Genomic DNA, 27,276 nt, shown 5'->3' with positions numbered 1-27,276 from the left:
GTCTTGCATAGTAAGCAAGTCGGCAGCCACCAATATGCTCTGATTTCTAGCTTTCCCAGTGAGTTCTTATGTCCCCTACAAAGCCCCCTTTCTTACTCACCATGTCCTAGAATTTCATTGGTGTCTCATACATCCCTTTTGCCTCTAGTATTAAGTGTCATTGGGTACTTGCTATTCTATGCCAAGCACTTCATTAGGCACCATGTCCTTGTCTTCAACTGAGGCTTATTGAAAACCTACTACAGGGTGCCTGGGTGGCTCAGTGAGTTAAAGCCTCTGCCTTCAGCCCAGGTCATGATTCCAGGGTCCGTCCTGGGATCGAGTCCCGCATGGGCTCTCTGCTCAGCAGGGAGCCTGCTTCACTCTCACTCTCTCCCAGCCTCTTCACCTACTTGTGATCTCTCTCTGTCAAATAAATAAATAAAATCTTTTAAAAAGAAAAGAAAAGAAAGCCTACTACATACAGGCCCCTGAGAAGGTGGTGATGAAAGTCTCCTTTACAAGAGCACTACTTATAGTAGCAGTGAACCCATTGTTACAGATGAATAAGTTGAGCTCATAGAAAAATGACTTGCCAGAGACAGGCAGCTACTCTATGGCAGAGCTGCATTTGAAAGCCAGGCCAGTCTGAAGTCAGGGCTTGACTTCTCTCTACTCCCTCACTGGCCAGGTTAGAAAAGGCAAATAATTAGCAAAGAAGAAACAATGTATGTAGCCTTAGTTATAATTCTTTGGTTTGCCTTTGAAGTTATGCTCAAATTAATCATAGTTTTGTATGTTAATTATCTTTTGAGATGCATAAAGATTCATTTTCTTAAAAGCAAATCCATGATGGCCACCGACTTCAAGGCCTCAAGGCATGCGGTAACTCCGCATCGCCACCTGGTGGCAGAACTGTCACATAGCAGGGGAGAGAGTTTGAGAAAAGCGAAGACTGAACTAGGCATCGGCTATAGGTCAGTGATACCATGTCTCAGGGTCTGGCCTGTAATCTGGCCTAGACTGACCACGTGGACACTGAGGCAGCCACTTCAGCTCTCTGGGCAGCAGATCCTTGATTGTGCAGTACCTGGTGGACTGGGATCCTTGGAGATCCCTTCTAACTCGTACATTCCTGGACTCCTTGTTTCTTAGGTTGCATTGAACTCGAGGGAGAAATGAATGCTCAGGTGGATTTTCAGGAACCAGTGGAAAAACTGGTGTTGGGCAAGCAGGACTTTCCAGAGCCCTCCTCCAAGTGTGTGACTTGGCCCACAATGAGTTTCATACCTCTGGAATCTTCTCTGACTCCAGGGCTTTTTTGTTTGTTTGGTTTTTTGTAGGGTTGTTTTGTTTTGTTTTGTTTTAAGATTTTATTTATTTATTTGACACAGAGAGAGAGGTCACAAGTAGGCAGAGCAGCAGGCATAGAGGGGGAAGCAGGCTCCCCACTGAGCAGAGAGCCTGATGCGGGGCTCGATCCCAGGACCCTGAGATCATGACCTGAGCCGAAGGCAGAGACTTAACCCACTGCGCCACCCAGGTGCCCCTGAGTCCTGAAGGTCCGTTCACACTCCCTGCCTTTCTTCACTGGCCCAGAGATCCTCTCCCATCCACTGTGGTGTCTCCATCAGGAATTAACTCTGATCATCGTCCAGGAACTCAAGTCCAGGGTTAGAGAAGGCCTAAGCCAGGAAGGGTGGTTTATTAGTTGTATTCTCTTGTAAGGAACAACAAACCTGACCCAAAGTACCTTGTGTTAATAAAGGGAATGTGTATGTTTTTATCACTGTCTAGTACTTGGGTAAATCAGGCTTCAGCGTCACCTACATTCAGGGTTCAAACACCATTGCCAGGATCAAGTTTCCCTCTCTCCATTTCTCAGCTCTTCTTCCCTTGTGCCTAGTGGCGCCTCAGGGGTATTTCATGGGGCTTTAGGTTCTCATACTCTCAGGCTACATGAAATGACAAAATCTAAATAAGGACAATGATTCTCCCTGATCCCTAGATCTCCCATCCCACAGACCACCACCCTTCACCCCTTCTACACACGCATTCTAGAGGCCCCATAATTGGGGTTTTCCTTCTCAAGTCCCAGAATGATTTCAAGGTCCAGTTCCCTCCTCATCTTGCAGGAACCCGAACATTTGTAACTGCTTTGCCGGCACGTCCTAGAATGCATTCTAATTGGCCCTGCTCGGGTCATGTGCCCACTCCCGAACCAATCACTGTGGTCACTGGGTTGGAACGTGCTGATTGGCTGAGGGCCCCCCTCCCCAGTCCCAGTCTCCACCCATGGAGCTGGAATGGGGCAGACTTGGGAACACACAGGATCCTCAAGGGAATTCGAAGAGGCGAGAAAAGATGCTGGAGGCAAAACTACCAAAGATTCGTTAGTAACTAACAAGGATTAATGGAATGAAAATTTATAAATGATCTTTCGAATAGATCAGGATGATAATCAAAACTATCCTTCTGATAACCTCACTTGGTTGCCTCAGAGGTTTCACTTCATACCAGGGGATCCCGACCTCCCCACACAGACATCCGCAGGGGGCAGCCGGGTGAAGGCACATTTCAGAGATGACTTCAACTCAGAGACCTGGAAAAAGGGAGGCATTTTTTGAGGTTTCTGGGTTTACCCATGGGAGCATGTCTTGCATGGGATACCATCCTGTAACTACTAGGACATCCTCGCATCCCCTCCTCTGGTCTCTGGTGTTCACTCAGATTTTATTGTCTGTCTGGAGTAGGTTCCACTCACTGTGCTGTCCTGCCTGGACCGATGATGAAAATTCCAGATAGAGATTTCGAATGGGCAGGCCCTCATGCTGCGGATGGGGACCAGCGAGACTCAGGGGCTTGCCAAGGCCACTCAGCCAGTTAAGTTGCAGAGCCAAGACCCTGCGCATGGGAGCCCCTTCCTGTGGCTGCCTCACGACCGTGGGATCTCTGAGTAGCCGGGCAGGAAGGCAGCCGAGGCGAAGGCCTGAATACTCCACAAAATCATTTCTCTTCGGTCAGGCAGAAGCGTGGGGCAGGCCCTTGCTGTGGCTGGGTGCATCTACTGCGATTGTTTCTGGCTGTGGAGCAACACCTCCCAGTTGTATTTTGTTTAAAAATACTGTTAAAAATGAACTTACCTAGCACATTCAAATGAGGCCAAGAGAGCAGGGGGTGTGAAAGAAGAGACTTGACTTTTTTAGCAGATAAACCCCGGGCAATCATCTGGAATGGATGCTCTGTGTCTGTTCGATCCCTCAGAGATGCAGAGTGTTGCACTGAGCAGCGTTCTGTGCTAGGGGCTGGGATACTCTCTGAAATCAGACGTGGGGGCAGCCTCAAAAAGCTCCTTGTTTATTGGAGCAGCCACACAGATCATGGTAATTCAGTGAGATCAGATTAATCAAGTGCTCTAAGAAGTGCAGTGGAGAGAGTAACAAGTGTTTGGGGAAGCCCTGGCATCTAGGAAGTGCTCACAGAGGAGGGATAGCAGAGTTGAGATTTAAAGATGTTACTAGGTGGAAAGGCTGAGAAAGGCATTTCAGGGGTGGGTAGAGCACGTGCAAAGGCCCCCAATTAAAACACACAGCTAAGAGGAGCAGACTGAAAGTTCAAGGAGCACATGAAACAGGCAGGAGTCACATAGGATGACTTTACTGGTCTGGCTGGTCGTTTATTCATTCATTAAAACATGGGCCTTCTGAAGTCCTGTTTGTTTGTTTTTTTTTATTGAGATTTTATTTATATTAAATACACTTACAAAGTTGAATTAAAATATGACCGTGATAAGTCCCCTGCCCACCATTTTCCCCTGCCACCCTCCCCAGAGGCAGCCACAGCTGTCGGATTCTTGCATTTTCTTCCAGGATATTTTTCACAAATACACAAACAATAGTATTCCCCTCATGCCCTGATGTTCACCTTGCTTTCTTCACTATATGTATAGATATAGATATAGATATATGCACACACACATATATGTATATATGCATATATATGCATATTTTTTAAAAGATTTTATTTATTTATTTGAGAGAAAGAGTAAGCAAGAGAGAGAGAGCCTGCACTGCCGGCGGGGTGGGGGTGCGGATCAAAGGGAGCCTGATGTGGGGCTAATTCCCAGGACCCCAAGATCATGACCTGAGCTGAAGGCGCTTACCTGACTGAACCACCCAGGTGCCCCTCCACTTCATATATTTTGGAGGTGACTCAGCATATAGAGGACTTCTTCGTTCTTCTTTACAGTGGTGGGGGTTCATCTGTAGAGCCCCAGCATCAAGAGCTTAGAGACCTTCCCATCCAATCCCTTGTTGCTGGTGGCAAAGACCGGAAGCCCACCCAAGATCTTCCAGCTGTTCTGTGACTGAACCAGGACTCAAATTCAAGTCTTCTGTTTCTCATATGTACCCTCATATGTACCCAAGGCCAGCCGGGCAACTTCCTAGCCTTGATGGCCCTCATTGTCAGGCCAGGTGAAGGGTGAGCCTGCCATTTTTTATAGTCACTGGGGCACTGGGCTGACTAGCCACCGGCCTCTTGATGTGTGCTCCCTGACTTCCATAGTAAACTTTGTCAGTCTTCCCTCCTCTCCCCCTCTCCCTCCCCTCCTCCTTTCCTTCTCTTCCCCTAACTCCTGCTTAGCTTTCTCCTCCCCATCCTTACCTCAGTGGCTCTGTGTCCAGCCTCTGGCCCATCCCTAGCCCAGCAACCGGTCACTATGACAACAAGAGCCTTCCATCAAAAGTGGCCTTCCAGGTATTTTATTTTATTTTGAGCTCCAATTAAGCAGAGCAGGCTGCAGGCTGGGAGCAGGGCAGGGAAGTGTGTTTTATGGCCTGTGAGAGAGCCCAGGTGCTATTTATAGCTCCTTAATCGGTGTTGCTAAATGGGGTCTTAATGCAAGGCCCGTGGCAACTGCACATTTTCATCACGGAGAATCTCCTCCCCACAGCCTCTCTCCCCCCATCTGTTGGCCTGAGTGGGCTCGCCTGGCAGCCCCTCCTGGGGGAAACCATGCCTTCTCTGTGCTCAGGCAGCTGTCAGCAGACTGCCTGGCCCTCCTGACCCTGACACAAGTGGGCCCTTTGCAATCCTGTCTCTGGGGATATTTGGTCCCCAGCTGTCACTTCCATCAGGAACCTAAAGTCCCTGGGTGGCCATTTGTCTCAGGCTGGGATTCTGCCCCCAGCCTCCCCTCCCCAACCCTCCCCAGCCTCTCCCTCAAAACCAGAGTGGAGTGAGGGACATGTATGACTGAATACATAAGTACACATCCACAGAAGCCTTTCCATTAAAACCTCATGGTTTTAACAAGCAATTTTACTCCTTCCAGCAGAAGAGGAGAACTCTTGGGCCCCATTCCTCACAGCCCGGGGAATTCAGGCTAGGGATGGCAGAGGAATTAGCTAACGTTCCTTGCCAGGCTCTGTCTTGGGAGTGTCACAACATGCCACCTCATTCCGTCTTCACACCTTGTTTTCTAGAGAGAAGGAGCCTGTTTCAGTCATGGTAGGCCAAGTCTTGCTTCTGTAATAGACAAAATCCGAATTGCACTGACTTTGAACAACCAAGGTTTGTTTTTGCCCTTGCTGCATGGGCAGAGAGACTTCTGGCTCGAATTATATCTCCAGTATTCACTAGCTGTGTTACCCCAGGTAGCAAGTCATGTAGCCTCTCGCTGGTTGGCTAGAGGCTTTATTCTGCAAGGTCTGTGTCCTTCAGGTTCAGGGCAAAAGGAACAACCTCGAGCGGTTACTTAGGGAAAAGAGAAGGCAGCAGTGCATATACCAGGTCCTCGAGCTTCCACTTGGAGGTGATATGCAGCACTGGCCATTAGCCGACGTCCGGGCATGGCCACACCTACCTTCAAATGAGCAGGGAAGAGGAAAGCTGGAATATTTGAAAAAAGGGTCAATGGTGAGGGATTTCCCCAGAGCCCACAGCTCCTAAGTAGCAGAGCAGAGATTTGAACATTCCGCTGTTTTCCCCAGAATTCTGGGCTCTTTCCCCATGTCGCAAAATGATTATAGACACGAGTGCTAAAGAGAGACTTCTGGCTCGAATTATATCTCCAGTATTCACTAGCTGTGTTACCCCAGGTAGCAAGTCATGTAGCCTCTCGGAGCCTCATTTCTCTGCAAAATAAAGATCCTAGCACAGTACTGTGATCTGAAAACTAAAACTTTATTCCTAAATTTGAGGCAAACTCATTTGGCATCCAGACTCAATCCGAACGGGTGTGAGCCATTTATAGCCCTTCCTTCTTTCACTCAGTGTGAATATTCATAGGTTTCACTATAGAAATATTAATGTATTTGATTGCAAGCACAGCCCCAGACCACAGGGATATTATGCAGTGCTTGGCATAAGCAACTTCATTACTAAACTCTGGAACTCTCTCAATTCTGGAATAGTCTGGCCCCAGGGTTTTGGATAAGGGACCATGGATCTGTAGCACTTCCCTCCAGGGGTTGCAGTGAGGATTACAGGAAATTGTGTGTCACAAATTCTGAGCACTAGGCCCAGCGTGTAATAAGTGCTCAAATAATTGGTTGATTATTCATTGGTCCAAACTGATTATTCTAGGTCCCAAGATCGAACTGAGAGGACAGGAAAGAGGAGCCTGCTTGGGAGAGATGGCCCCGGGAGCTGAAACCAAAGCATGAAAAGAGTGGGAATGCTCTGGTTTGCCCTTCACTGAAATCAGATCTCCCTGGTTCCTGAAAATTCTATCCTAGGAAACAGACATTCTTTAGGGCCTCATAAATCCTTGAGTGTGATTTTGGAATGATTCACCCTGATAGCAAATGTTTGTGAAGGTCCTCAGAGAAAAAACAACACACTTTGTAAGTGTGAGATATATCAAAAAAGGCACGATTGGGCAAGAGCCTGAGTTTTTGTCTTATCATTCACATCTCAGAATCATGGATCTTAGAAGGGAGTTCCAAAACCCTGTTCCTCTGAAGTCCTCAGGCAGAAACTGAGACCTCAGTCTTCACTCTGAACATCTTCCCTTCTCCCCACTAAATAGACTGGAGTTTTGCCTGAAAATTCATCTGACAGAAAATTCTGTTGCTTTGGCCCAGAGTCCTGACTTTTCCCTTCACGTAGACCAAGACCTCCAACCTAGAGAGACACAGTATGCGGTGCTTGGACACTTGGGTGACCCTTCTGGAATCCCTCCTCAGCCCCTCACCAGCTGAGAGATCTTGGGCAGGTTGTGAGCTCCATGTGACTTCTTTCCTCGTCTGATGGTTGTGAGGATTAATCAAGCTAATTTGTGGAAAGGCCTTGAGGTGGTGCCTGGTGTCAGACATGCACACTAGAGACGTGGGCTGCTATTCATATTATGTCATAGAAAGTTTGTGGCAGAGTTGACACCGGGGTCTTCTTTCTCTCACTCCAGGGGTCTTGTCCAACTAAATGCACGTTTCTGAAAATAAGTGTCAACAAGGATATGGGGAAATTGCTAGTGGTGATGGAAAATGACGCAGCCACCTTGGAAAAAAGCTTGGGGTCTCCTCAAAATGTTAAACATAGAATCAACATATGACCCAGCAATTCCACTCCTCGCTATATACCCAAGGAATGAAAGTAGGTATTCAAATACTTGTCCCCCAACACACACAGACACATTGCTCACAACAGCCAAAAAGTAGAAATCACCTGAAATGTCCATCACTAAATGGATAAGCAAAATGTGGAGCATGAGTACAACAGAATATTATTTAGCCTGAAAAAGGAAGGAAGATCTGACACCTGCTGCAGCGTGGAGGAGTTCTGGGGACATTGTAGCTAAGTGAAAGGAGCCAGATATGAGAGGCCATATAATGTCTGATGCCATTTATATGGGATATCCAAAACAGATAAATTCATAGAGGAGGAAGGCAGTTAGTGGCTGCGAGATCCTGGAGCAAGGAGGAGGGAAAGGGAGAGTAACTGCTTCATGGGTATAGGATCTCCTTTGGGGTGATCACAAAGGTTCGGAACTTGAGAGAGACAGTGGTCGTTCAACACTGTGAATGTATTAAATGCCATTGAATTATAGTTAAAACAGTTAATTTTATGTTATCTCAACCTTCCTTCAATTAAAAAATAAATTTATCTGGGTACCTGGGGGGTTCAGTCGTTGGCCGTCTGCCTTCAGCTGAGGCCATAATTCCAGGGTTCTGGGACCGAGGCCCGCATCAGGCTCCCGGCTCCCTCTCCCACTCCCCTTGCTTGTGTTCCCTTTTTTGCTGTATCTCTCTCTGTCAAAGAAATAAACAAAATCTTAAAAAATTAATAAATAAATTTATTGCAAGGCAGCCATCCACAGACTTTAGTCAGCAGGGCAACTGTGCTGACGCAGAATGTATTCGTTAAGGGGACTCACTCCCCTTGAGCTTGGCTCTGGAGAGCTCCTTTATTCCCCCTGACTCCCAGGAAACTGTGTGCTCCCCACACTGAGTGTGTCTGACTCATTTCTGATTCCCCAGCACCTGGCTTTGCACACCGCAGATCCTCAAGAGACATGGAACTCGGGGCATAGTTGAATACACAACTATGGCCATCCGCCACTCGTTGGGTCTGCAGGGACAGACCCACAGCTTGTCTTCCTCCCTGAGAAACAGCACGGAAAGACTGCTGTGTCTGGACTTGCTCTGCTGGCCCAGTGAGGTGATGCCTCTCATGCAGGTGGGGCCAGCAGAGGGCGGTTGCTCACTTTAGGTGGTGATGGTATTATTATTATTATTATTATTGCTATTATTATTTCAATTGGGAAACAAGCCTCCCCCTGCCCAGCTGTATTGAGATATAATTGACATATAACATTGTGTAAGTTCAAGGTGAACTGCATGTGGATTTGATACACTTACATATGGCAAAAGGATTTCTTCTGCAGGGTAAGCTGACACCTCCATCATCACCTAAGTACTTGTTCTCTTTGGTGGTGGGAATATTCAAGATCTATTCTCTTGGCCACTTGAAAGATTGGTCAAGAGGATTGTCCATCTAGGCTCCTTCAGGAAGCTGATTTTGCCACAGCCTGAACTAAGATATTTTCCTGCCTTTTTCCAGCTCACACTAGCAAAAAAAGTTAATTTTGTCTGCCATTTTTCTCTACTAATGTGTTTTTGTTCATAAACCTCCACCATCTGCTACCCCTTGTCTGGAGTAAAATAAGAAATAAGAAGGTGTCTGAATTTATGGGAAAGTAGATTTGGGCATTTTACACCAAATATATCAGTGTCCTGGGCATTGAACGGTGCCTTGTGAGGAACAGACTCTGCTCTGCCCTTTACTTCTTGGTGACCTTGGGAATCACATGACCTCACTCTGCCTGAGTTTCTCCTCTCTAAAATGAAGGTAAACATGGTGCTTGCTTCCATAGGATGCTGTGAGGACTGAATGAGTTACCAAAGGGCAGGTGTCTAGTGCTTGGGACGAGCTCCGTGTTAGCTGTGATTATCACAGGCGGGGTAGTGGCAGTGGTTATTACTGTTATTCTGTGTTGGTCCCTGCAGTGCCCCTTGACTCACAGGTGTCAGAACCCTGCCTAGCAGATTGTACATTTCACCCACCTGGTGTCCATACAAGGAAAATTGGGTGTGAAGAAAGAGTAAATACGTTTGGTGTCCAAGTGAGCGCAGTCTTTCCCAATCTGGATACTCACTAGAATCCATGCTGAGTGACCACGGAGAGAGAGAATGGGTGTTCAGGCAGTTCGGGTCTCTTGCAGCTAGAGTCCTCCTCACTGCGGAAGCACAGGGAGCCAACCGCTGGACACCACTGAGTCTGTGCCTCCAGGGCTGGCGCAGACCTGCCGGCAGCTTGTGAGGCTGAGCTGCCCCCCAGCTGGTGAATTCTGACAAGGTGGTGAAGGAGCATCCCTGCATGGGAGAGGCCACCCTACTAGCTGGGGTCTGTGTCTGGGCCTCAAAATGTCGTGTTTCGCTGTCCTAAATTAAAATAACCCAAAATTTCCCATAAAATTATGAATTTCAGGTTTTTTTGGAAAGAGCAAGAAATCTGTGACACCAGGCCCACCTTCCCGCTTGGAGCCCATGCCAGAGCTTGTGTCTGTCCTCTGGTGTCCACAGCCTCCTCCCCAACCCTCACCAGCTCTCCCACACCCCCTGCTAACACCTGTTCCTGCCAGTCACTTAGGTTACCCCACCTGGCCCCTAGGCCTTGGAGTTAGCAGCCTCTGATCTAAAATCCAAACATACCTGTCATACTGGAAGTGGTTTTCATTCAGCCACTGATCATTAACTTTTTTTAAAAAGTTACCTAAAGCAAGAAGCCATTGGCCTTGAGAAACAGAAATAGGACAGTAGTTTCCATATTTGTTAGCTATTATACCGTATCACAGCTCTTTACACACAGAAAATATTTATTTACAGACCTCATCACTTCCCACTTTTTACTAGACACTTTTCCCCTTCCCAAGCCATCCCCTAAATACGGGGCTCCTCTTGGGCTACTTGGATCCTCTGGCTAAAGGAGCGGGGAGCCAGGCCGACAAAACTGGGCAGACTCCATCCAAGAATTCAGTTTACTCATCAGTTTTGCTTAACTTAAGAAAAACAAGTTTCCACCATCCTCCTCAGGGCCTGTTTCTGAGCTCACACTTGGAAAGGTCAAATAAACACAATACATCCATTAGAAGGCCTTCATATTAAACCCCCGGGGCTTGTGCTGTTCAGCGAGAGGCTAGAGTGATGACGTTTCCCGAGTGGAAGGAAGTTTGCCTGACCTTGGCTGTTTGTTAGGAAACAGGAGTTAACTGTGCCAGTTAGCCTCGATGGTTGCGGGGTGCATGGCCCAGGGCTGTTTTGGGAAGGGATGGCGGTAGTGCTGGTCGTTCCTCCTGGAGGGGAGAAGCCCCCACGTGCAGGCTGCTTTGGCTTTCTTTTTTCCAAACTGTTGAGGCCAAATCCCAGGTGGAACCAGGTGGATTGGATGACCCGTTAGTAGCTGCCCCCTCCTGGGCAGGGTCCCTCGTCTGTGCCTGATCTCCCCACTTGCCTACTGGCCAGGGGCTGTGTTGGGCCAGGGGCTCACCTCCAGTCCATCTGGAGGTCTCCTCGCAAGGAGACAGAGCTACCCATCCCACACACAGAGCAAGCGAGGGTGAGGGGTGGGGTGAGGGGGCATCGAGGCTGGGTGACAATCAGCAGAGCTGGGTTCCTTTCCCAGTGCCTGTCACCCCGCCTCTCCAGGAGGGTCTGCCAACAGAAAGCACATCCCAGTTGCAGTTGTGGCCCCATTTCACCACTTTGCTGTGGCTCTAGGCAAGCTGCCTGACTTCTCTCTGTGCCTCAGTTCCCTCAGCCATGAGTGGGCATGCATAATAGTAGTTACCTCACTGAGTCACAGTGAGGAGTAAGTATGGGAAGACTCAGACCATCCCCCGGCCTTAGAAGTGCTATATGCATCCTTGCTCTGTTTACATTTTTATTGCTATTGTTCCCAAAAATCTGCCAAAGAGCCCAGGAGGGCACAAAGACAGACTTTGAAAGTAAATAGATCCACACTCAGGACTTTCCTCACGCTTCTGCTTCTGATGAGAAGATGGGCAGAAAGAGCCCCAGAGCAGAAGGGCAGGTGAGCTGGGCTGGCACGTGGGGCTCCACAGAGCTAGACTTGCTCCCTAGCTTCCTGGGGCACAAGCTGCTCTGGCCTCCTCCAACCTCTGGTCGGAATCATCTCTGGTTACTGACACAGAGACCTCCTTCAGGGGATGTTCATCCTGCTCTCCACACCCGCTGCCCGTTTCCACTTTGTTCTTAAGGAGCAGCTGAAACAACAGTAGTGGTCACAAGTAATGGCCCCGCAATGCCAGGGCCTGAGCCCATGGCCCTCATCTTGTGCCTCCATGCCTCCCGAGGCAGGCGTTGTCCCCACGCTGCGGGGGAAGCAGCCAGCCATTTAAAGCCAATGGTCAGCTCCCAGCCTGGGCTGCCTCTTCTACTAGCGGTGCCTTCCCCCAAGCAGTGCTAAGTTCCTGGCAGGCAAGAGTGACCCCTTTATTACTCATCAGCTAGCATTCAGCTGTGATCTGTCTTCTGGCCAAAGAGGGGCCAGTCCATAACTTCTCTCTCTCACTTTTACTCTCCTTCTCTGTTTTTGGTGGGACCTCTGACACACAGAATTGGATTCAAAATAATCCTTCCTTGTAATACACCATCCTTGGTCCCACACATAGCCCTCTTTCATTCTAACTCGCTTATTTAGGTATTTACTTCTTTATAATTTAATGTTACCAAGAATCCACCTCCAACCCAAGGACTGGAACATGGGCAGTTGGATACCTGTGTGTCCATCCCTGGTTCAGAGCTGCCAACCTGCACTTCTCTGAATTTTGTGTTTATGGTGCCTTATAGATTTTCCCACTTATATGGCTAAAGAATGACTCATTTAGTTGTTCTTGAGCTTTCTACTTTGTTCCAATACTACTCTGTATTCATTGCTACAGTTTTAAGTAGGTCTTTTTACCTGGTCAGCAAGTCCTGCCGCTCCCACACTCCTTCTTCTTCTTTAGAAGGGCATACACCATCCCTGAGGGCCCCAACACTGCCCTGATTGGGGCATGTCCCAGCCCTCTCTGAAGGACCATTCTGCTCCCTTCTGAGGTCGTCCGCTGTTGGGTGTGTTTTTTCCAATATCTGTAGGGGCAACCAGGTTTTCCCAGGACTGGAGACCTTGGGATGAGGCGTGGTGCAGAGTGGATAATGGCCAGAGAGTTCCCCCCACCTCCCTGAGGCGCTCCCTGCATGCCCAGGGGCTATCCTCAGCCAAAGCCAGGATGTCCAGCCATCACGCTGCTCCCCAGAGCGAGCTCCAAGTTGAAAACAGGCAGATTTTCTGGGAAATTTTTCAGCTGAGTCAGGAACATCCCTCCACCAGACCAGGAACTGGCGCAGTGTGTTGCTAATTCTGTCTGCCTGTGGGGACCTCGCTGGAGGGTTCTTTAGCTGGCTTAGGGCAGTGTAAAGGGGCTGCTTTTTAAAAATTCGTTCCTCGTACCAGAAGAGCTGGGCTGCAATTTCATTTGAAAGATGAGACTTAGAGCAGCTGCATCCTCTACTCCAGACGCCAGCCTGCTCCTTCCCACGGACCAAGCACCCATGACGTCCAGAGCAGGGCCATGAGGGCTGGGTGGCAAGGACAAGAGCCAGTCCCTACCTGTGGGATCCCACAGTCTACAGGGGTAAAGGCAGCACCAGCAACAGGAAATGATTCTAGAGCAATTCAGGGTGGGCCAGGATTTATCACTGTTGGGGGTTAGAGAAACCGCATTTCCCCATCTGAAAATTAGACAATGATGTCTGGCAGCAGGACAGAATATTTCTGACAGGGGTTGTCTCAAACTCCTCAGGTGAGTCACCATAATGATGAGAACCATTCAAAGGCCTCTGCAGGGGAGGGCGATTTGGGGTACAGGAGGGAGTCTCACCCAGCAGAGGGAGGGAGCCATGCTGGAAGGCAAGAGGGCAGACACGGGGAGACCCTCGCGAGGCTGCTTTTCCTGGTGGAGTCAGGAAGTGACCAGCAGGCTGGTGGTTAAGGTAGAAAGTCAGGATGGGTCACAGATGTTTAGAAGATAGGCATGGAATAGCTTGCTGGTAGGCCAATTGGGAGGGCGGAGGAGGGCTTGGGAGCCTAAGACGCGGTCTCTAGGGCAGGGATTCCACCAGAGAAGCAGAGCGGTGAGGCGGAGGGGCTGGGATAAGTGTTTGGTTTCTCTGCTGGGCATTGGGATGTGTGTGGAGCAACCCATGGTCCAAGTCTGACCACTGTATTGGAATCACTGGGGACCTTGTGAAGTTGCTGGTACTGATGGAGTTGTGCTGGGTGGGCTTGAGATCCCCCATTCCCAACAGGCTCCTGGGGGAAGCTGATGCTGCTGGTTCGTGGATGCTCACCGGGGTCCCAGACTGGAGCTGGGGTAAGGTGGTGGGACACTGTCCCCGGTTCAGGTAATAGCAGGTGCCCAATCCCTGCTGAGTTGAGGTCTGTAGTCACTTTAGTTCCCCTCCAAAATGAAAGTACCTCAGCCTTCAGGAATACCAGAATACCCGTATGGATCATTCCAGTCAGAATTCCGGGACATGAAACTGGGAAGGGACATGTGCCTTTTTGGAAATGTTTTCATTAGAAGAGTGAGGCACACACCATTTCACAGTGCTCTTTCATCCCTGGGACATGCATGGTCACCTGGATGGACACTTGGCTAGTATCTAGGGTACAGCCTCTGCTCACAGTGAGGTGAGGACACTTTCTATTTTAAAACACTAAATCTTCCACAATTGAATTTTGTTTCCTCAAAGCATCATTTGAGAAAACTATGAACTTTTCCCATTGTTATACAAACGAGATTCTTTGAACATTTCTAAGAGATAAGCCTTTGGAGGCAATAAGCGTCCTCACTCCACGGTAGAGCTAGCTAACTCATTAATTTTCTAAAACTTCTTTTACCTGCTGCTTCCTCCAGGAAGCCATCCCAGGTACCCCCAGGCTGAGTTAGGTGCTCCTCTTCTTGGCTCTTCCAACTCCCTTTATAGTTCCTGCTAGTAAACACAAACCTGTCTGGGCTACCACCATTTATTCCAGTCTCTCTGTTCCATCTGTAGCCCCTGGGTACAGATGAGCCCCTGGGTGCCCAGCTTCCTGCTCAGGTCTTGCAAAGTACATGTGTAAGTAGAAGTACGATGACTGCATGAGTGTGTGACTCCTCATCACACCAGAGGAACAAGACTTTATCCATAAAGTCCACAAAATGACACTGGGACTCTGGTATCCCTCCAAACCTGTCTTTTTTTTTTTTTTTTTTTTTTAATTAGAGAGAAGGAAAACACAAGCAGAAGCAGTGCAGTGGCAGGCAGAGGGAGAGCAGGCTCCCTGCTGAGCAAGGATCCTGAGGTGGGACTTGATCCCAGGATCCTAGAACCCTGGGATCATGACCTGAGCTGAGGGCAGACGCTTAATTGACTTACCCACCCAGGCGCCCCCCTCCAAACCCTTCTTAAGAAGACTTTGATTAAAACAGTGATGTTCTCATGCTTTGATTTCCCCATCTGCAAAATGAGCCAGTGAAGATGTCTTACACTGCTTGGGGAAATTTCAAGTTTGCTGTCAATAGAGCCTGACCTTGGCCTTGGACTAGGGTAGAAGCCAAGCTAGGACTTCTCTCGGTATAGCTCTCCACAGCACTGCCAGGCTCTGAGTCTGGGCAGGTGAGGGGACCCCTTCCCATCTCCCCAGTCCTTCCCAGCCTAAACACAAAGAGGTTTCTGCAGGCTGCATCTACTTAGAAGCTGAGGGAGCCCCCAAAAGAGCTGAGGTCACAGATCCCCAGGGTGGCCGGAGTCCCCAGCACCTGCCTAGAGCCATTCATTCTTCCTCACAATCCACACCCATCCACTGGCTTTGGTGGGGCCAGGGCATACCAGTGAAGTGAGCAGACAGCCCCAGCCCTGCTGAGATCTTAGCCAAGAGGGCAGAGGACACCTGTGGAGGAAAGACCCTCAGCTGAAGGATTCGGGTTACCAGATTCTTCATTCCTTTGACAGTGCTAATGTGAGCCTCTGGCTAAAACAAGCCTCACTTGGTAAACCTGAGTGTGGCCTCTGAGCAGCCAGCCCTGCCTTTGATAATATGGCAGGTTATGGCCAGCCAGGTGTCACCTCCTCCAGGAAGCCCACCCGGCCTGTGCTAGCAGCCTAGGAGCCACAGCCCTAGGTCTCCGAGGCTCATCTAACGTTCATCTCACAGGCTTCACCAGCCCAACCATTCACTTGTTCATGTACATTTAAACCTAATCTCAGTGGGTTCTGTTAGTCCTTCCACTGCCAGGATTCAATGTGATTTCTGTTCTGCCAAGCGTCAGCAGTGGAAGGGACCCTGAGCCTTCTTGCCAAGTCCCTTGCCGTGCTGACAGGGGCGGGGACCCTGGGCCCCCTCCGAAGGCAGAGCCGCTCTACCAGCTGGTGGCCGAGGCCAGCCCAGGCCCTGGGCTGCCAGCTGTTCAGGCACTGCAGCAGGGTCAGGGCCAGGAGGGCCTGCAAAGGAACTGAACAGAGATGAAGAGATGAACCAGTCACACTGTACCAGTGTGTTTTCAGACCCCAGCCACTCCCTGGCTACCCACCTCTCAGCCTGCCTCCATACCCTTTGTCATTCAGCTGGGGGAGGAGGAAAGTGAAGGAAAGGGATGTGGATGAATAGAGCACAAAAGGAGAGTGTCCTAGGGCCCAGAGGCTTCTCCAAGAGGAAAGAGTAGTCACAGTGCAGGTGGCTGATCCTGGGGTCAGAGACTGGGGTGCCGGAATGGGCTTTTAGGAATGTGGCTGAGCTCCATGGCCTGGGCCAGGGGTGGACAGCTGGGTGGAGGAGAGTGTCCCGAGCACGAGGCAGTGCAGAACCAGGAGCCTGAGCAATGAGAGGCTGTGTCCGTGGGGGAGTCCGTCAGTCAGGGGTGGCCAGTACATGTGCCGGCCAGAGCCCTGACAAGAGATCAGCCCAGTGCTGTGAGCCTCGGGGGAGCCAGGACTTCTCACAAGCAGATGGAGGGTGCAGAGCTTCGGATGTGGCAAGAGGCAGCATAAAGTCGTGCCCCGCCTCCTGGGTCTGAAGGCACAGACAGCCTCCTCAGGGGAGTCTGGGGGACAAGGCTCCATGCACTTAAGGCAGGAAGTAGGGGGAGGTCTCAGAGAAGTCAGGGTGCAATTTTCTGTGTGTAAAGCTGCAGTCTGGAGAGCACAGTGGGAGATTTGCTGAGGGCTGGGGTGAGAGGCGAGGGGGCACAGAGCATGACGGGGTGGGGGGGGGATGGTACTTGAGAGAAGCGACAGCCATAGATAGGGGATCCAATGGCTCTTCATGTCCATCACTCTGCCTACCTTCACATCCATGTTCTATTTTTCTCCTCTCTTGTCCTGGAATCTCGTACCATCCTGTTTGTTGGATTCTTTTTTCATTTTGCTGGAGTTCATCCCTGTGTGCTATGTGGGGCCGTTCCCCTGCACCTAGGAGCACTGTGGAGTCAGGGCCATTCCTCTGCACCTGGGAGCACTGTGGAGTGCATTCTGCTGGGCCGGGTCCTGGGCCAGGGAGCTGGAGGGCGGGCCAGACCCACAGGCACTCCATCCAGATAGAAGCCTCCTCCCACTAGCCCCCGCGCCCTCCACTGGCTTGGGCTCCACGGGGCCTCTCTATTCAACCGCAGTGCTGAGCAGGAGCTATCCCTGGGCTGTCCACCTGACCCCTAGCGCAGGCCTGGACTTCAGCTGCCGCCGATGCCAAGCTCAGAGTTCTTCAAGGGAGTACCCCAATGTTTGCTCTGTGTCCTGTCTGCCCTCTGTTGCTGGAGCTCGGGGCTTCTCCAGGGTTCTCAGGTGAGAACCACGTTTAGCCCTGGCATACAAGGCCACCAGTTCTCTGTTTAAATTTCCCACCAACCTGTCCCACCTGCCCGTGTCTTCCTGGAATTTACCCGAACATCCCGATTGCTAACTGCCTTTCTTCTGCCCTTTCAGGGAGACGGGGCTGGGATGGGTTTAAGTGCATAGCCCAGGTTGCCCCCTGGAACACAGTCCCATCAAATTCAGGTGGCATTTTCTTGCGCTCTTTGTCCTGGGTTCTCCTCTTTGGAGGTTTCCCACGTCCTCCCTCCACAGTGTTGCTAGGGAGGGCCATGCATTATTTAGAACCACTCTGCTATGCGGCACTCCTATGCACACAAGGGGACTCACTCACTCTCTATCCCAGGGTAAAATGTGGGGCCCATCTGTGCCAGGGATGCTTGCTGGCCCAGAGTTCATCAGAAAACACTGCTTAGTCCCAGCTGTAGTCACAGCCTTTTTTGCTGGGGAGACAGCGAAGCTTGCAAAGAGAAAAGCCCAGATTCTAAATGCTTTCTAGGTGGAGATTAGGCCCCTGTCAACCATGACAGGGCTCGTCGGCATAGGGATGCCATATATTTTGGAAGTGAGCAAGTGATTATGTATCCGTCTATTGGTGTAATAAACTGAGTGGAATGACACCTGACAAATGTGGATGCCAAGGGTGGGGGAGCCAAGTCTTTGGGGAGGAGGTGACCTTTGATGGGGGTCCTACCAAGGAGGCAGGTTTCTGGCAGGCAGTGCAGGAGAGGGTCTTCCAGCTGGAGAAGCAGAATGAGGGGAGTCCCAGGGGCATGCAGGCAATCCTCTGAGTCTTCCAATACCAACACCTTAGTCTATGGATAAGCTATTAGCACAGTGTATGGCACATGGAGTGTGTGTGTGTGTGTGTGTGTGTGTGTGTGTGCACGCACGCGCGCGTGCGCGCTTGTCTGCATGTGTGTCTTCTCATTTCTTTTCCTGAAAACAAAAGGTACCCAGGTCTACTTGAGTTCAGATGTCACGGCTGTCACTCAAATCTTCCTCCATCTGCTGGCCATTGTCTAAAACAGTTGCAAAAGAATTTCACCTCCTGACCTTAAAATGTTGCTCTTTTTTCAAAATACAAACATAGGGATGGGAGTAGGGTCTGGTGACTCACAACTTGGCATCTTCTGCTGCAGGGAGAGGAGACTGTCAAGGGACCCAGGAGAGCTGCTTCACCCACCAGTCCCTGAGGAAAATCTCTACACTTCCATCACAGACATGGACTATCTAAGCCAGATGATCTAACTTCCCCCATTTTATTGACAGCAAAACAGAGTCCCTGGGAAGTACCATGGCTTACTTGGGGTTGGTCGTACAGGAGGTTTGTGGCGGAGAATTATGGAAAATTCAGGTCACTGTAGAACCTTGGAGATGATTGCCTTGGGATATTTTTAGCATGGAACCAGACATTCAACCCCAGCTCCAATAAATCTTCATCAAGAACCAAGTGTTGCTGTCAATTAGGACAATGTACTGAGGCATTTTTAGAACTACAGTAAGTAAACTATTACTATTTTTGAAGGTACCTCTTGGTCTGATGGCCTGAAATAAGACATATTGTAGAGAGAGTGCCTTTAAGGCAAAGAGTGTGCGGTGTCATACCATCACTGCAACACACGGATGGAGGTGTTGCTCTCCCCTTCTTTACAGAGGAGGAAAATGTGTGTCTAAGAAGGTGAGCCAGCCATGGCCCAACGGCGGTGGGAGCAGGAGCAAGGACTCCACGCCAGCCTCTTCTCCCCACTTTACCCTGTTGGGGCAGGGTGGGGGGTGCCTGGCTGGTGTTGGATCCACACCCACCCAGCAGGGAGTAGAGCCCGCCCCCCCCCCCGACTCAGCCTGTGTCTTTTTATTTTTCTTAACGTACATGTGTTTTTTAAGTATAAATAGACAGAAAGTCAGGGGACTAAGCTTGATGGTTTTTACCAGCTGAGCACACTAGTATAACTAGAACTCAACAGGATAGTGTCTACTCCCCAGGAGTGTCCTCCTGCCTCCCTCATCACCTCCTGCCCAGTATTGGCACAGCCCTCGCTTCATCATCCTGGCTTTGGAAGCTTATAAGTGAAGTCACACATGATGTGCCTCTCTTTCGCTCATGATTATGTTTGTGATACATCCACGTGTTTGCACGTCCTCGTGGGTCCTTCCTTCTGGTGGCTGCTTAGTGTTCTGCTCTATGCAGACACAGTTTATGTGTGCGGTCCCCTGTTGGCAGACCCCAGAACTGTAGTTTCCAGATCGGTGCTCTTACAAATAACGCTTCTGTGAGCATTCCTGCACATGCATTTGGGAGCCCCGGTGTACCTGAAGTTTAAGTGCAGGCAAGAGGCACGGCTTTAGATGCCTGGAGTAGTTGTGCCCGGTTGCATGCTCTCGGCGTTACGAGAGTCCCCGTTTCACCGCACCCTTGTCTGCACTTGCTGTTGTCTTGTTTGCATTTGGGCTGTTCGGGTTGGCGTGTAGCAGACTCACACCGTGGCACTAATCTGCACTTCTCCAGTGAGTCATGAAGTCAAGCGTTTTTTTCAAGGACTTATTGGCCATTTGGATATTCACTTTTGGGGAACAAGGATTCCTTTTTCAAAAATTTTTGTTTTAGTTGGAAAACATTTCTGAAAATGACTCCTATGCTGAAAGATCTGGGTTTCTCTTGCCACCTGGTTGATCATTTCTAAGCCTTGGCATTTGGCGGCTCGAAGAAGGCTTCTGAAGCCAAGGGGAGTCAGCAAAGAGGAGTCAGGGGGTGGGCCCAGCTGCCACAGGGCATCCCTGGAGCTTTGGGAGTTTCACAGCCACTGCAAGGACTTGCCCTGTACACTTGGGCACTGCTGTGTGGCTGTCCATGTAAAGGTCCCTCAAGAAATGAGAAGAGATGATTTGTATCACACTTAGCACTAACGATGTCCCCTGGGCTCTACCCCAAACCCTTTGTCACTTCCTTTAGAGTTGGGCTCTGGAATCGATCTCCGTGACTGCAGAGGAATAACAATAAATAGAGTTCTTCCCTTCTCCCAGACCCTAACTAGGCAGGGAACACACAGGGAATTGGGTTTGCTGACAAGGCTTAGCATTTTGGACTCTGAGGACCTAATGTGTGCCTAGAGCTTTAAAATATTTAAGAAAGCTCTCAAGGTCTGGCAGTGATGATCAACTCAAAATTTTCCCGATGCAAAGTGCAAGCCCATCTCCCCTCATTCAGGGAAGGAACTACTGGCCTCCCAGCCAGAGCCTACCTCATTACCAGCCCTCTCCAAGCTTATCGTCCCCAAGGGCAACCACAAAAATGCCTGGATGGGAAGGAGGGAGCTAGAAGTGGCTTACGGTGAACACCTACTATATGCTGGGCACTGAGCTAAGGGCGTCACACTGGCTCACTGACTCCTCACCACAAGCCTCTTGTCAATTAAAACCTACTCAGTTCTTGGGGGATTTATAGGGAAATGGGGAGCTAAGATGGAAATGCTGCCAGGCAAAAGTAATTCATTCCAGTTGCTTAAAACATCTGGAGAAGACAAGCCCAGGAACAGAACATCAACTTGTTCATTTAACAGTGTCTGGGCCATTTGCCTGTGATGGGAGCAGACTGAGGGCTGTATATCCTAAGACGGGTGAGTCAGGGTCACATCCTTTAAGAAGCTTACAGTCACATTGTACCCATTCCTTGTTCAGTGAATGGGACAGAGCATCCTTGCCACATCTGTCCAACTGGAAGGAGAGCACACTTTGGCTCCATACACCTTAGGCACAGCGCCCACCCGAGTCCTGCCGACATGCCACATGTGGGGACCAGCTCCTAGCTCAGGCCAGCTGTGTGTCCTTGGGCAAGTGAATCACCCTCTTTGTGCTTCAGTTTCCTCCTCCTTAACATGGGGTAAGAGTAATAGTCATAATAACAATCCTACCCCAAAGGTTTGTTGTGATATGAGTTTGACACATACAAGCGTATGAGCAGCTACAAATAAAGCTACAAAATAAATAAATATTAAAAAAAAAAAAAAGACATTATGTGGTCAGGTGGTTTAGAACACCACCTGACCACATAATAAGTCTTTTTTTTTTTTTTTTAACATTTTACTTATTTATTTGAGAGAGAGACAGAGAAAGAGCACAAGCAGGGGGAAGGGACAGGCAGGCTCCCTGCTAGGCACTGAACCTACCCCAGGGCTCCATCCCAGGGCCCTAGGAATCATGACCTGAGCCAAAGCCAGAGGCTTAACCAACTGAGCTACCCAGGTGCCCCCATAAAAAGTCTTCAATAAAGAGTAAATACAGGGGCACCTGGGTGGCTCCGTTGGTTAAGCCTCTGCCTTCAGCTCAGGTATGATCCCAGGGTCCTGGGATCGAGCCCCAAGTCAGGCTCTCTGCTCGGTGGGGAGCCTGCTTCCTCACCTCTCTCTCTGCCTGCTTGTGATCTCTCTCTCTCTGTGTGTGTCAAATAAATAAATAAAATATTGAAAAAAAAGAAGAGTAACTACAGTCAACCTGAAACTAATGTAAATTGTGTGTCAGCAATGCTTAAATACAAAATATATAAATAAACAAAAATTTACAATCAGACAGGAGGATTTGGGTTTGAGAGGGGGGTGTTCACAGAGGCATGATCTGGAGAGCTGTGCAAAGCTTGGCTCAGAACCAGGTTGGGGGCAGGGAGAAAGAGCGCTGGGTACAGGGGAGTAGCTGAGGGAGGCTGGGGGGGGCACGTCAAGAGGGGTGTCAAGCGTTGGTCTGGGCATGGTGACTATGGGACCATCTGCTTTCTGGGCCTGAAAAACGGGATGCCCGGTCCTCCCTGGCCAACAGCGAGGGTTTATATGAGGATAAGAGGGCACTGAGGAGAGAATATTTAAAGCCACCAATACCCCGTGCAGATATGCGACCGTGCAGCCTCGCCCCCGGTGAAGGAGAGCTGGACACACTTCAGGGTGAGACTTCCAGGGTACCAGCCAAGTCCTGCCTTAGTTCTAAATGGCTCTCTATATGAACTCTGCAGCTCTAGTAAATGAAAATTTCCATAAACATACTCTTGACCGCTTTTCCATCCTTTATGATATTACTCCTCTCATAGCTCTTGTGTTAGTTATTTGCTACTTACAGCTCAATTGCATTTTAGTATATTATAGAGTGCTTTTAAATTATCACTTATTCTGTTACCAAAAAATGTGGGAAGATGCAGCTTCCAGCCTCTAGCATGTTCCTGCAGGCTTGGGGAAACCAAGCCAGGTGAGATAACTGTAACCACCTCCATCTTCATTCCTGATCCAGCAGACCAGCACCATTCCCTCTCAGCCTGTCCTGTCTTATGCCTCTCTGCCTTTGCCTATTCTCTTGGCCTAGAGCACTCTCCTCCCTAACATTACATAAAGCTCCTACTCACCCTTCAAAACCTCATTCAGTTATTTTCCTTTGAAGCTTTCAAACAGTTCTTGCATAGGAACTGCCTGGTTTCTGTCCCCTGTGCATTTAAGAATTATTGCATATATTATACTCTACTCAGATTATTCACCCATTTTGATTTGGGACCACGAGCCTTCCTCTGCTTCCAGGGCTGCCTCTGGCCTTGGCTTTGTTATCACTGCATCCCTGGGTCCAAACAGAGGGCATGGAAGAGACTAAGAGCTTAATAAACATGTCTGCAGTAAAACTAACTAAACTTGGTCCTACATCCAAAGGTTCTATGGCTCATGGTCTTTAATTCATGAAATTTTCCAGAACTGGATATTAAAAGAAAATGTATCCCTCTGCTGATCATCAAAAGATGTTACAGGAGAAGTGTGAGGGTTCAGAGGAATTTCAAACAGGCTCCCTAAGCTTAACATGTTTCTAAGAGGAAGCCCCCTGCAGATCCCCTCCTAGGTCAGAAGATTTCATTTTTACCACGGACCTGCAACGAGAGGTATTTTTTCCATTGAGACACACTGAGCACCCACATCAGAGACAAAGTTTTCATGGAATGATATTTACCCTTGTTATGGTCATTGCTGTCCACTTACTCTTTTTTTTTTTTTTCCTTGTCTTTCCTTCCTTCCTTCCTTCCTTCCTTCCTTCCTTCCTTCCTTCCTTCGCTGGTCACCATCCAGTGAACTGATTTCACCATTCTTTAGTCTAACCGGTTGTTTCCCACAGTTTGAAAAACACTGCTCTAAGCCCTCAGCTAACATAACCAGAGGCGACTTCTCGGAGGAGGAGCCCTAGGCCCTGAACTTCAGCTGCGCCAGTGGTGGGCAGAGGGTAGGCGGGGGCAAGCAGGTGTGCAAGGCACCAGCGAAGACTAACCCACTCCCCTCTCGTTGCAGCCGAGCCCCTGCCGCTGATGGACCTGTGCCGGAGATCCATCCGCCTGGCCCTGGGCCGCCAGCGCCTGCGGGACATCGGCGCCCTGCCCCTGCCTCAGTCCCTCAAAAACTATCTGCAGTACCAGTGAGGCTGCGGAGCAGCAGTGGGCACGCACACACAGCAGGGCCTGGCATCTCCCGGTCACGCGGTACCTTCAGGAAGGGGTGCTCCTCCTCGCCCCAGCGCCAGGACACTCAGTTCCTTGAAAGGACGGGGACGCGTTCCCACCTCGGAAAATGAAATGTCTCTTGCCAACAGTATTCGCTGCCTTGAAGGCGGCCCTTCTAAGTCAGGCACCTCCTCGGAAGCCGTGCAGAGCCCCGAACCTGCGCGTGGCGGAGATCCTGCCCACCGACCAAGACCCAGTGGCCACCGGTATTGACCAGGGAGCCTGTCTCCTTAGTCAAGAGAATGAATAAAACATCTGGGCAGGAGACTTCTGTTGCGTGTCCTGGTGCAGACAGGGCCGGGGGAAACTGGCCAGCTCCGGGAGCAAATTGCCTCTGAATAATGAATGACGAAAACAGCCGGATGCGGGTGCCCCTGTGGGCCCCACCCCTTGACACTTTAGGACTTTGTGCCCCTTTGCAAGACTCTTACCCAGGGTTGTCCAACTGCGGAATTGGCACGTGGACAGAGCTGTGTTTCCACACCTTCCAGCTTACCTCTTGGAACATTGTTTACTTAACCCCATCACCGCCTTCCGTTCCCCACCCATCCCCACCCCTGCTCGGACCCACAGTTCTCTGGCTACCCCAGGCACCTCTATTCAGGGAAGCTGAGTATGACTAATTCACCCCAGGGACAAGAGTGTATCCTTATTATTATTATTATTGTTATTATTATCTTGAGTCACGCTGCATTTTAAAAGAGGAATGTGGTGAGGGCAGTACTTAGTCCAAAGGTGCTAATGGGGAAATTTGGGGCATTGTGCCACACAAATGGATGATGTCCTCAGGTTGGGGAGCCTTCCCGGGGTGCTGGGGGTCTCTAGGCAACCGCCCATTCCGGAGGTGCCTCGCTGCCACAAAGCTTTATTTGTGCGAATTATTTTTTCACTTTGGGAGACATGTACGAGTTTGTTTCTGTTTCCAGTGTGTGTGTGATGTGCTCTTTATTTATCAGCTTGGGGCTGCATGGGCAGCCCTGTCGCTGGCAGGGTGGCCATGGGCAGCAGCTTCTCCGCCTGCTGCCAGTCCCGTCCCCTGCTGGAGACGATGCTGCCGCCGCCGCCTCCATCTCCGCCATTGGGAATCTCTCATGTGTTTCTGAAGCCCTCTGCCCAGACCCATTTTTAACTGGAAATTGTCACAGCAGGGGGATTCCAGAGCCCCAGACGGCACTGCCTCCCCCCACTTTAATGTGAATTCGACCGATGAATGAGGAGCGTTTCTAATAAAGTTTGTCCTTCAGTCCTTGAGCTGCTCAGTACATGTTCTGTGGGGAGGGGTGGGCGGGGGCCTTGTGTCAACCTGGCTGGTGTGTCCCCAGACCCTCAGGAGGCAACAATGCAAACCCCTCCCCAGCTCTTCTTGCCTCTTTTGTCTTGCTGGTCCCACTTGTGCACAAACGCAAGTCATTTTACAAAGGCCTGCCCTGGGAGAATGAACGTGCCTGGATTCCGTGTCCATGCCAACTAGGCATGGTGGTGGAAAACCAGGTTGAACTGATGCCTGGGGAGTGTCCTAAGGGTGGCTCTGCAGGGGGCATAGGGTGATTGCAAACCAGACCCAAAAGTGGGTCCAGATGTGACTTTGGAAGTGCATGTCATCCTCAAGGAGTAGTGCCAATTGCTAAAGGGGGAGTGTGCAGCCTAGGCAGGCTTGGGGCTGCAAGCAAGTCAGGCTAAGGTCTGGGTGAGGACTGGCACAACATTGAATCAGCAAGACAGGTCATCAACATGCACGGTGCCAACCTCTGAGGACCCAGGGCTCAGGCAGATCTGTCCCTCCAGGGAGATGGGGTTTACAGATGTTGCAGACTAATAAAGTGAGAGGGAGATCATGAAGGGGCTATGGGAAGATAAGACCTGAAGGGAAGACTTCCTGAGGGAGGAGGCACTCTTCCTCTCTGCTTTTTAAGCAAGACAACCTTGGTAAGGACAGACCAAAAGCATCACATGCGCTAAACCTACCACCAGGGGCAGGGTTCTTCTCTCCCTCTAATCTCAGGACTGGAGGCTGAGCTCAGGTTTGGAGTCAGGAGGCTTAGGTTTGAGTCCCAGTTTTGTCACTTTTATGTTGTGACCTAGCGTACATGACTTCCTTCTCTACACAGTGCAGGGGCTGGATCAGGTCACCAGTGGCTGAGGACCCTCTCCCCAACTCCTAGGGTCCCAGTTTCAGCACCAGCTCTCCAGTTTAAAGGCATCTGTCTTGTCCACACCCTGCTTATGTAATTTCCTTCACCCCACCAATGCTCTCCCATCCTGACTACCTTCTCTGGGACTAGCTTAGACTGACCCTTCTCTGGGAAGCCCTTCCTTAACCCCATCCCACCCCCCCTGGCATTGCCTGCTCTGGGAGTCCACTCCTCACCTCCCAGGCTTGACTGTGCCTCTCAACCAGACACTTGGGCTAGAGCCCCTTCTGCCCCTGTGGGCTGTGAGTCTTGGGATGGTAGAGCCTGGGCCTGTTGTTTCCACACAGCCCTGGACCAGGCGCAAAGCCTCAGCAAAGACCACAGAGGTGGAGGTGTGTGGGGAGGTACCCCCTGGTAGTTGGGATGTTGGTGAAACCTGGGGGAAAGTCCTGAGGGGAGGCGAGGAATTCCTGCTAGAGCCCAGACTCTGGCCAGGAGGCCTCTGGGACCTTGGGCCCTTTCACTCCCACAGTCATTCCATAGATATTGTGGGGCACTGGGGTGGGGGGGGGTGCCCCACACTACCAGAACAGGAAGGAAGGAGTGCAGTCCGGTGCTGCTGGAGCTCATGTTCTAAGGGGAGACTGGTAAGGCAAAGCAATGTCACAGAACAATGTCAGAGAGGAGAAAAGAAGCCAGGTGGGGCTGGAGAGCAGGGAGTGGAAGGCGCCCAGGACCGATGGTGATCAAGGAAAACCAGCGCAGAGATGCAGAGTTGTGAACAAGTGAGAGGGAGCCATACACAGGAAAGGGAGGTACTCTGGGCAGGGGACCTTTCTGCTGTCCCATCCTTCTCAAGCTTCCGTGTGCTAGCGAGCTGGGCTGAGGTGAGGAACTGCTGTAGCTCCCCAGTAGAATCCACTTGTGCATATGCCCCGTGTCCCAGGGCTCCTGGTGTCCCAGGGCCCCAGGTCCCCATGCCTCCTGCATGTGCGCGCGCACGCACACACACACACACACACACATGAACATACACAAACACACACCCCGCCACAGGACCCTCCTGGCAGGCAAGCTGGGAGCCTCATGACTCCTTCCCAGAGCCGGTGCCCGTCATAACCCAACCCCCAGCCCCTCTCATCCCTGCACGTTCTCTGAAGTTTGGCCTTTCTCTCCATGACCCCTTTCTGATGGAGGCCTGTACTGAGACAGTCCCACTAACCACTTTCTAATCACCAAAAAC

At 50.3% G+C, this 27,276-nt stretch overlaps 1 protein-coding gene across 1 annotated transcript in view; it reads left to right on the top strand.

Annotated features, from left to right (window-relative positions):
* SPSB4 (splA/ryanodine receptor domain and SOCS box containing 4) overlaps positions 1–25,152 on the top strand; it is a 77,827-nt gene extending 52,675 nt beyond the window's left edge. The window contains exon 3 of the mRNA XM_059388100.1: positions 23,693–25,152. Coding sequence (XP_059244083.1) covers positions 23,693–23,820 — 128 coding nt within the window. The 3' untranslated portion in view covers positions 23,821–25,152. The remainder of the gene's footprint in view (positions 1–23,692) is intronic.
* Positions 25,153–27,276: the final 2,124 nt, after the last annotated feature.

Source organism: Mustela nigripes, chromosome 2, assembly GCF_022355385.1.
Source record: "Mustela nigripes isolate SB6536 chromosome 2, MUSNIG.SB6536, whole genome shotgun sequence".
NCBI classification, from domain to species: Eukaryota; Metazoa; Chordata; class Mammalia; order Carnivora; family Mustelidae; genus Mustela; species Mustela nigripes.
This window is presented reverse-complemented; position numbering and strand designations above follow the sequence as displayed.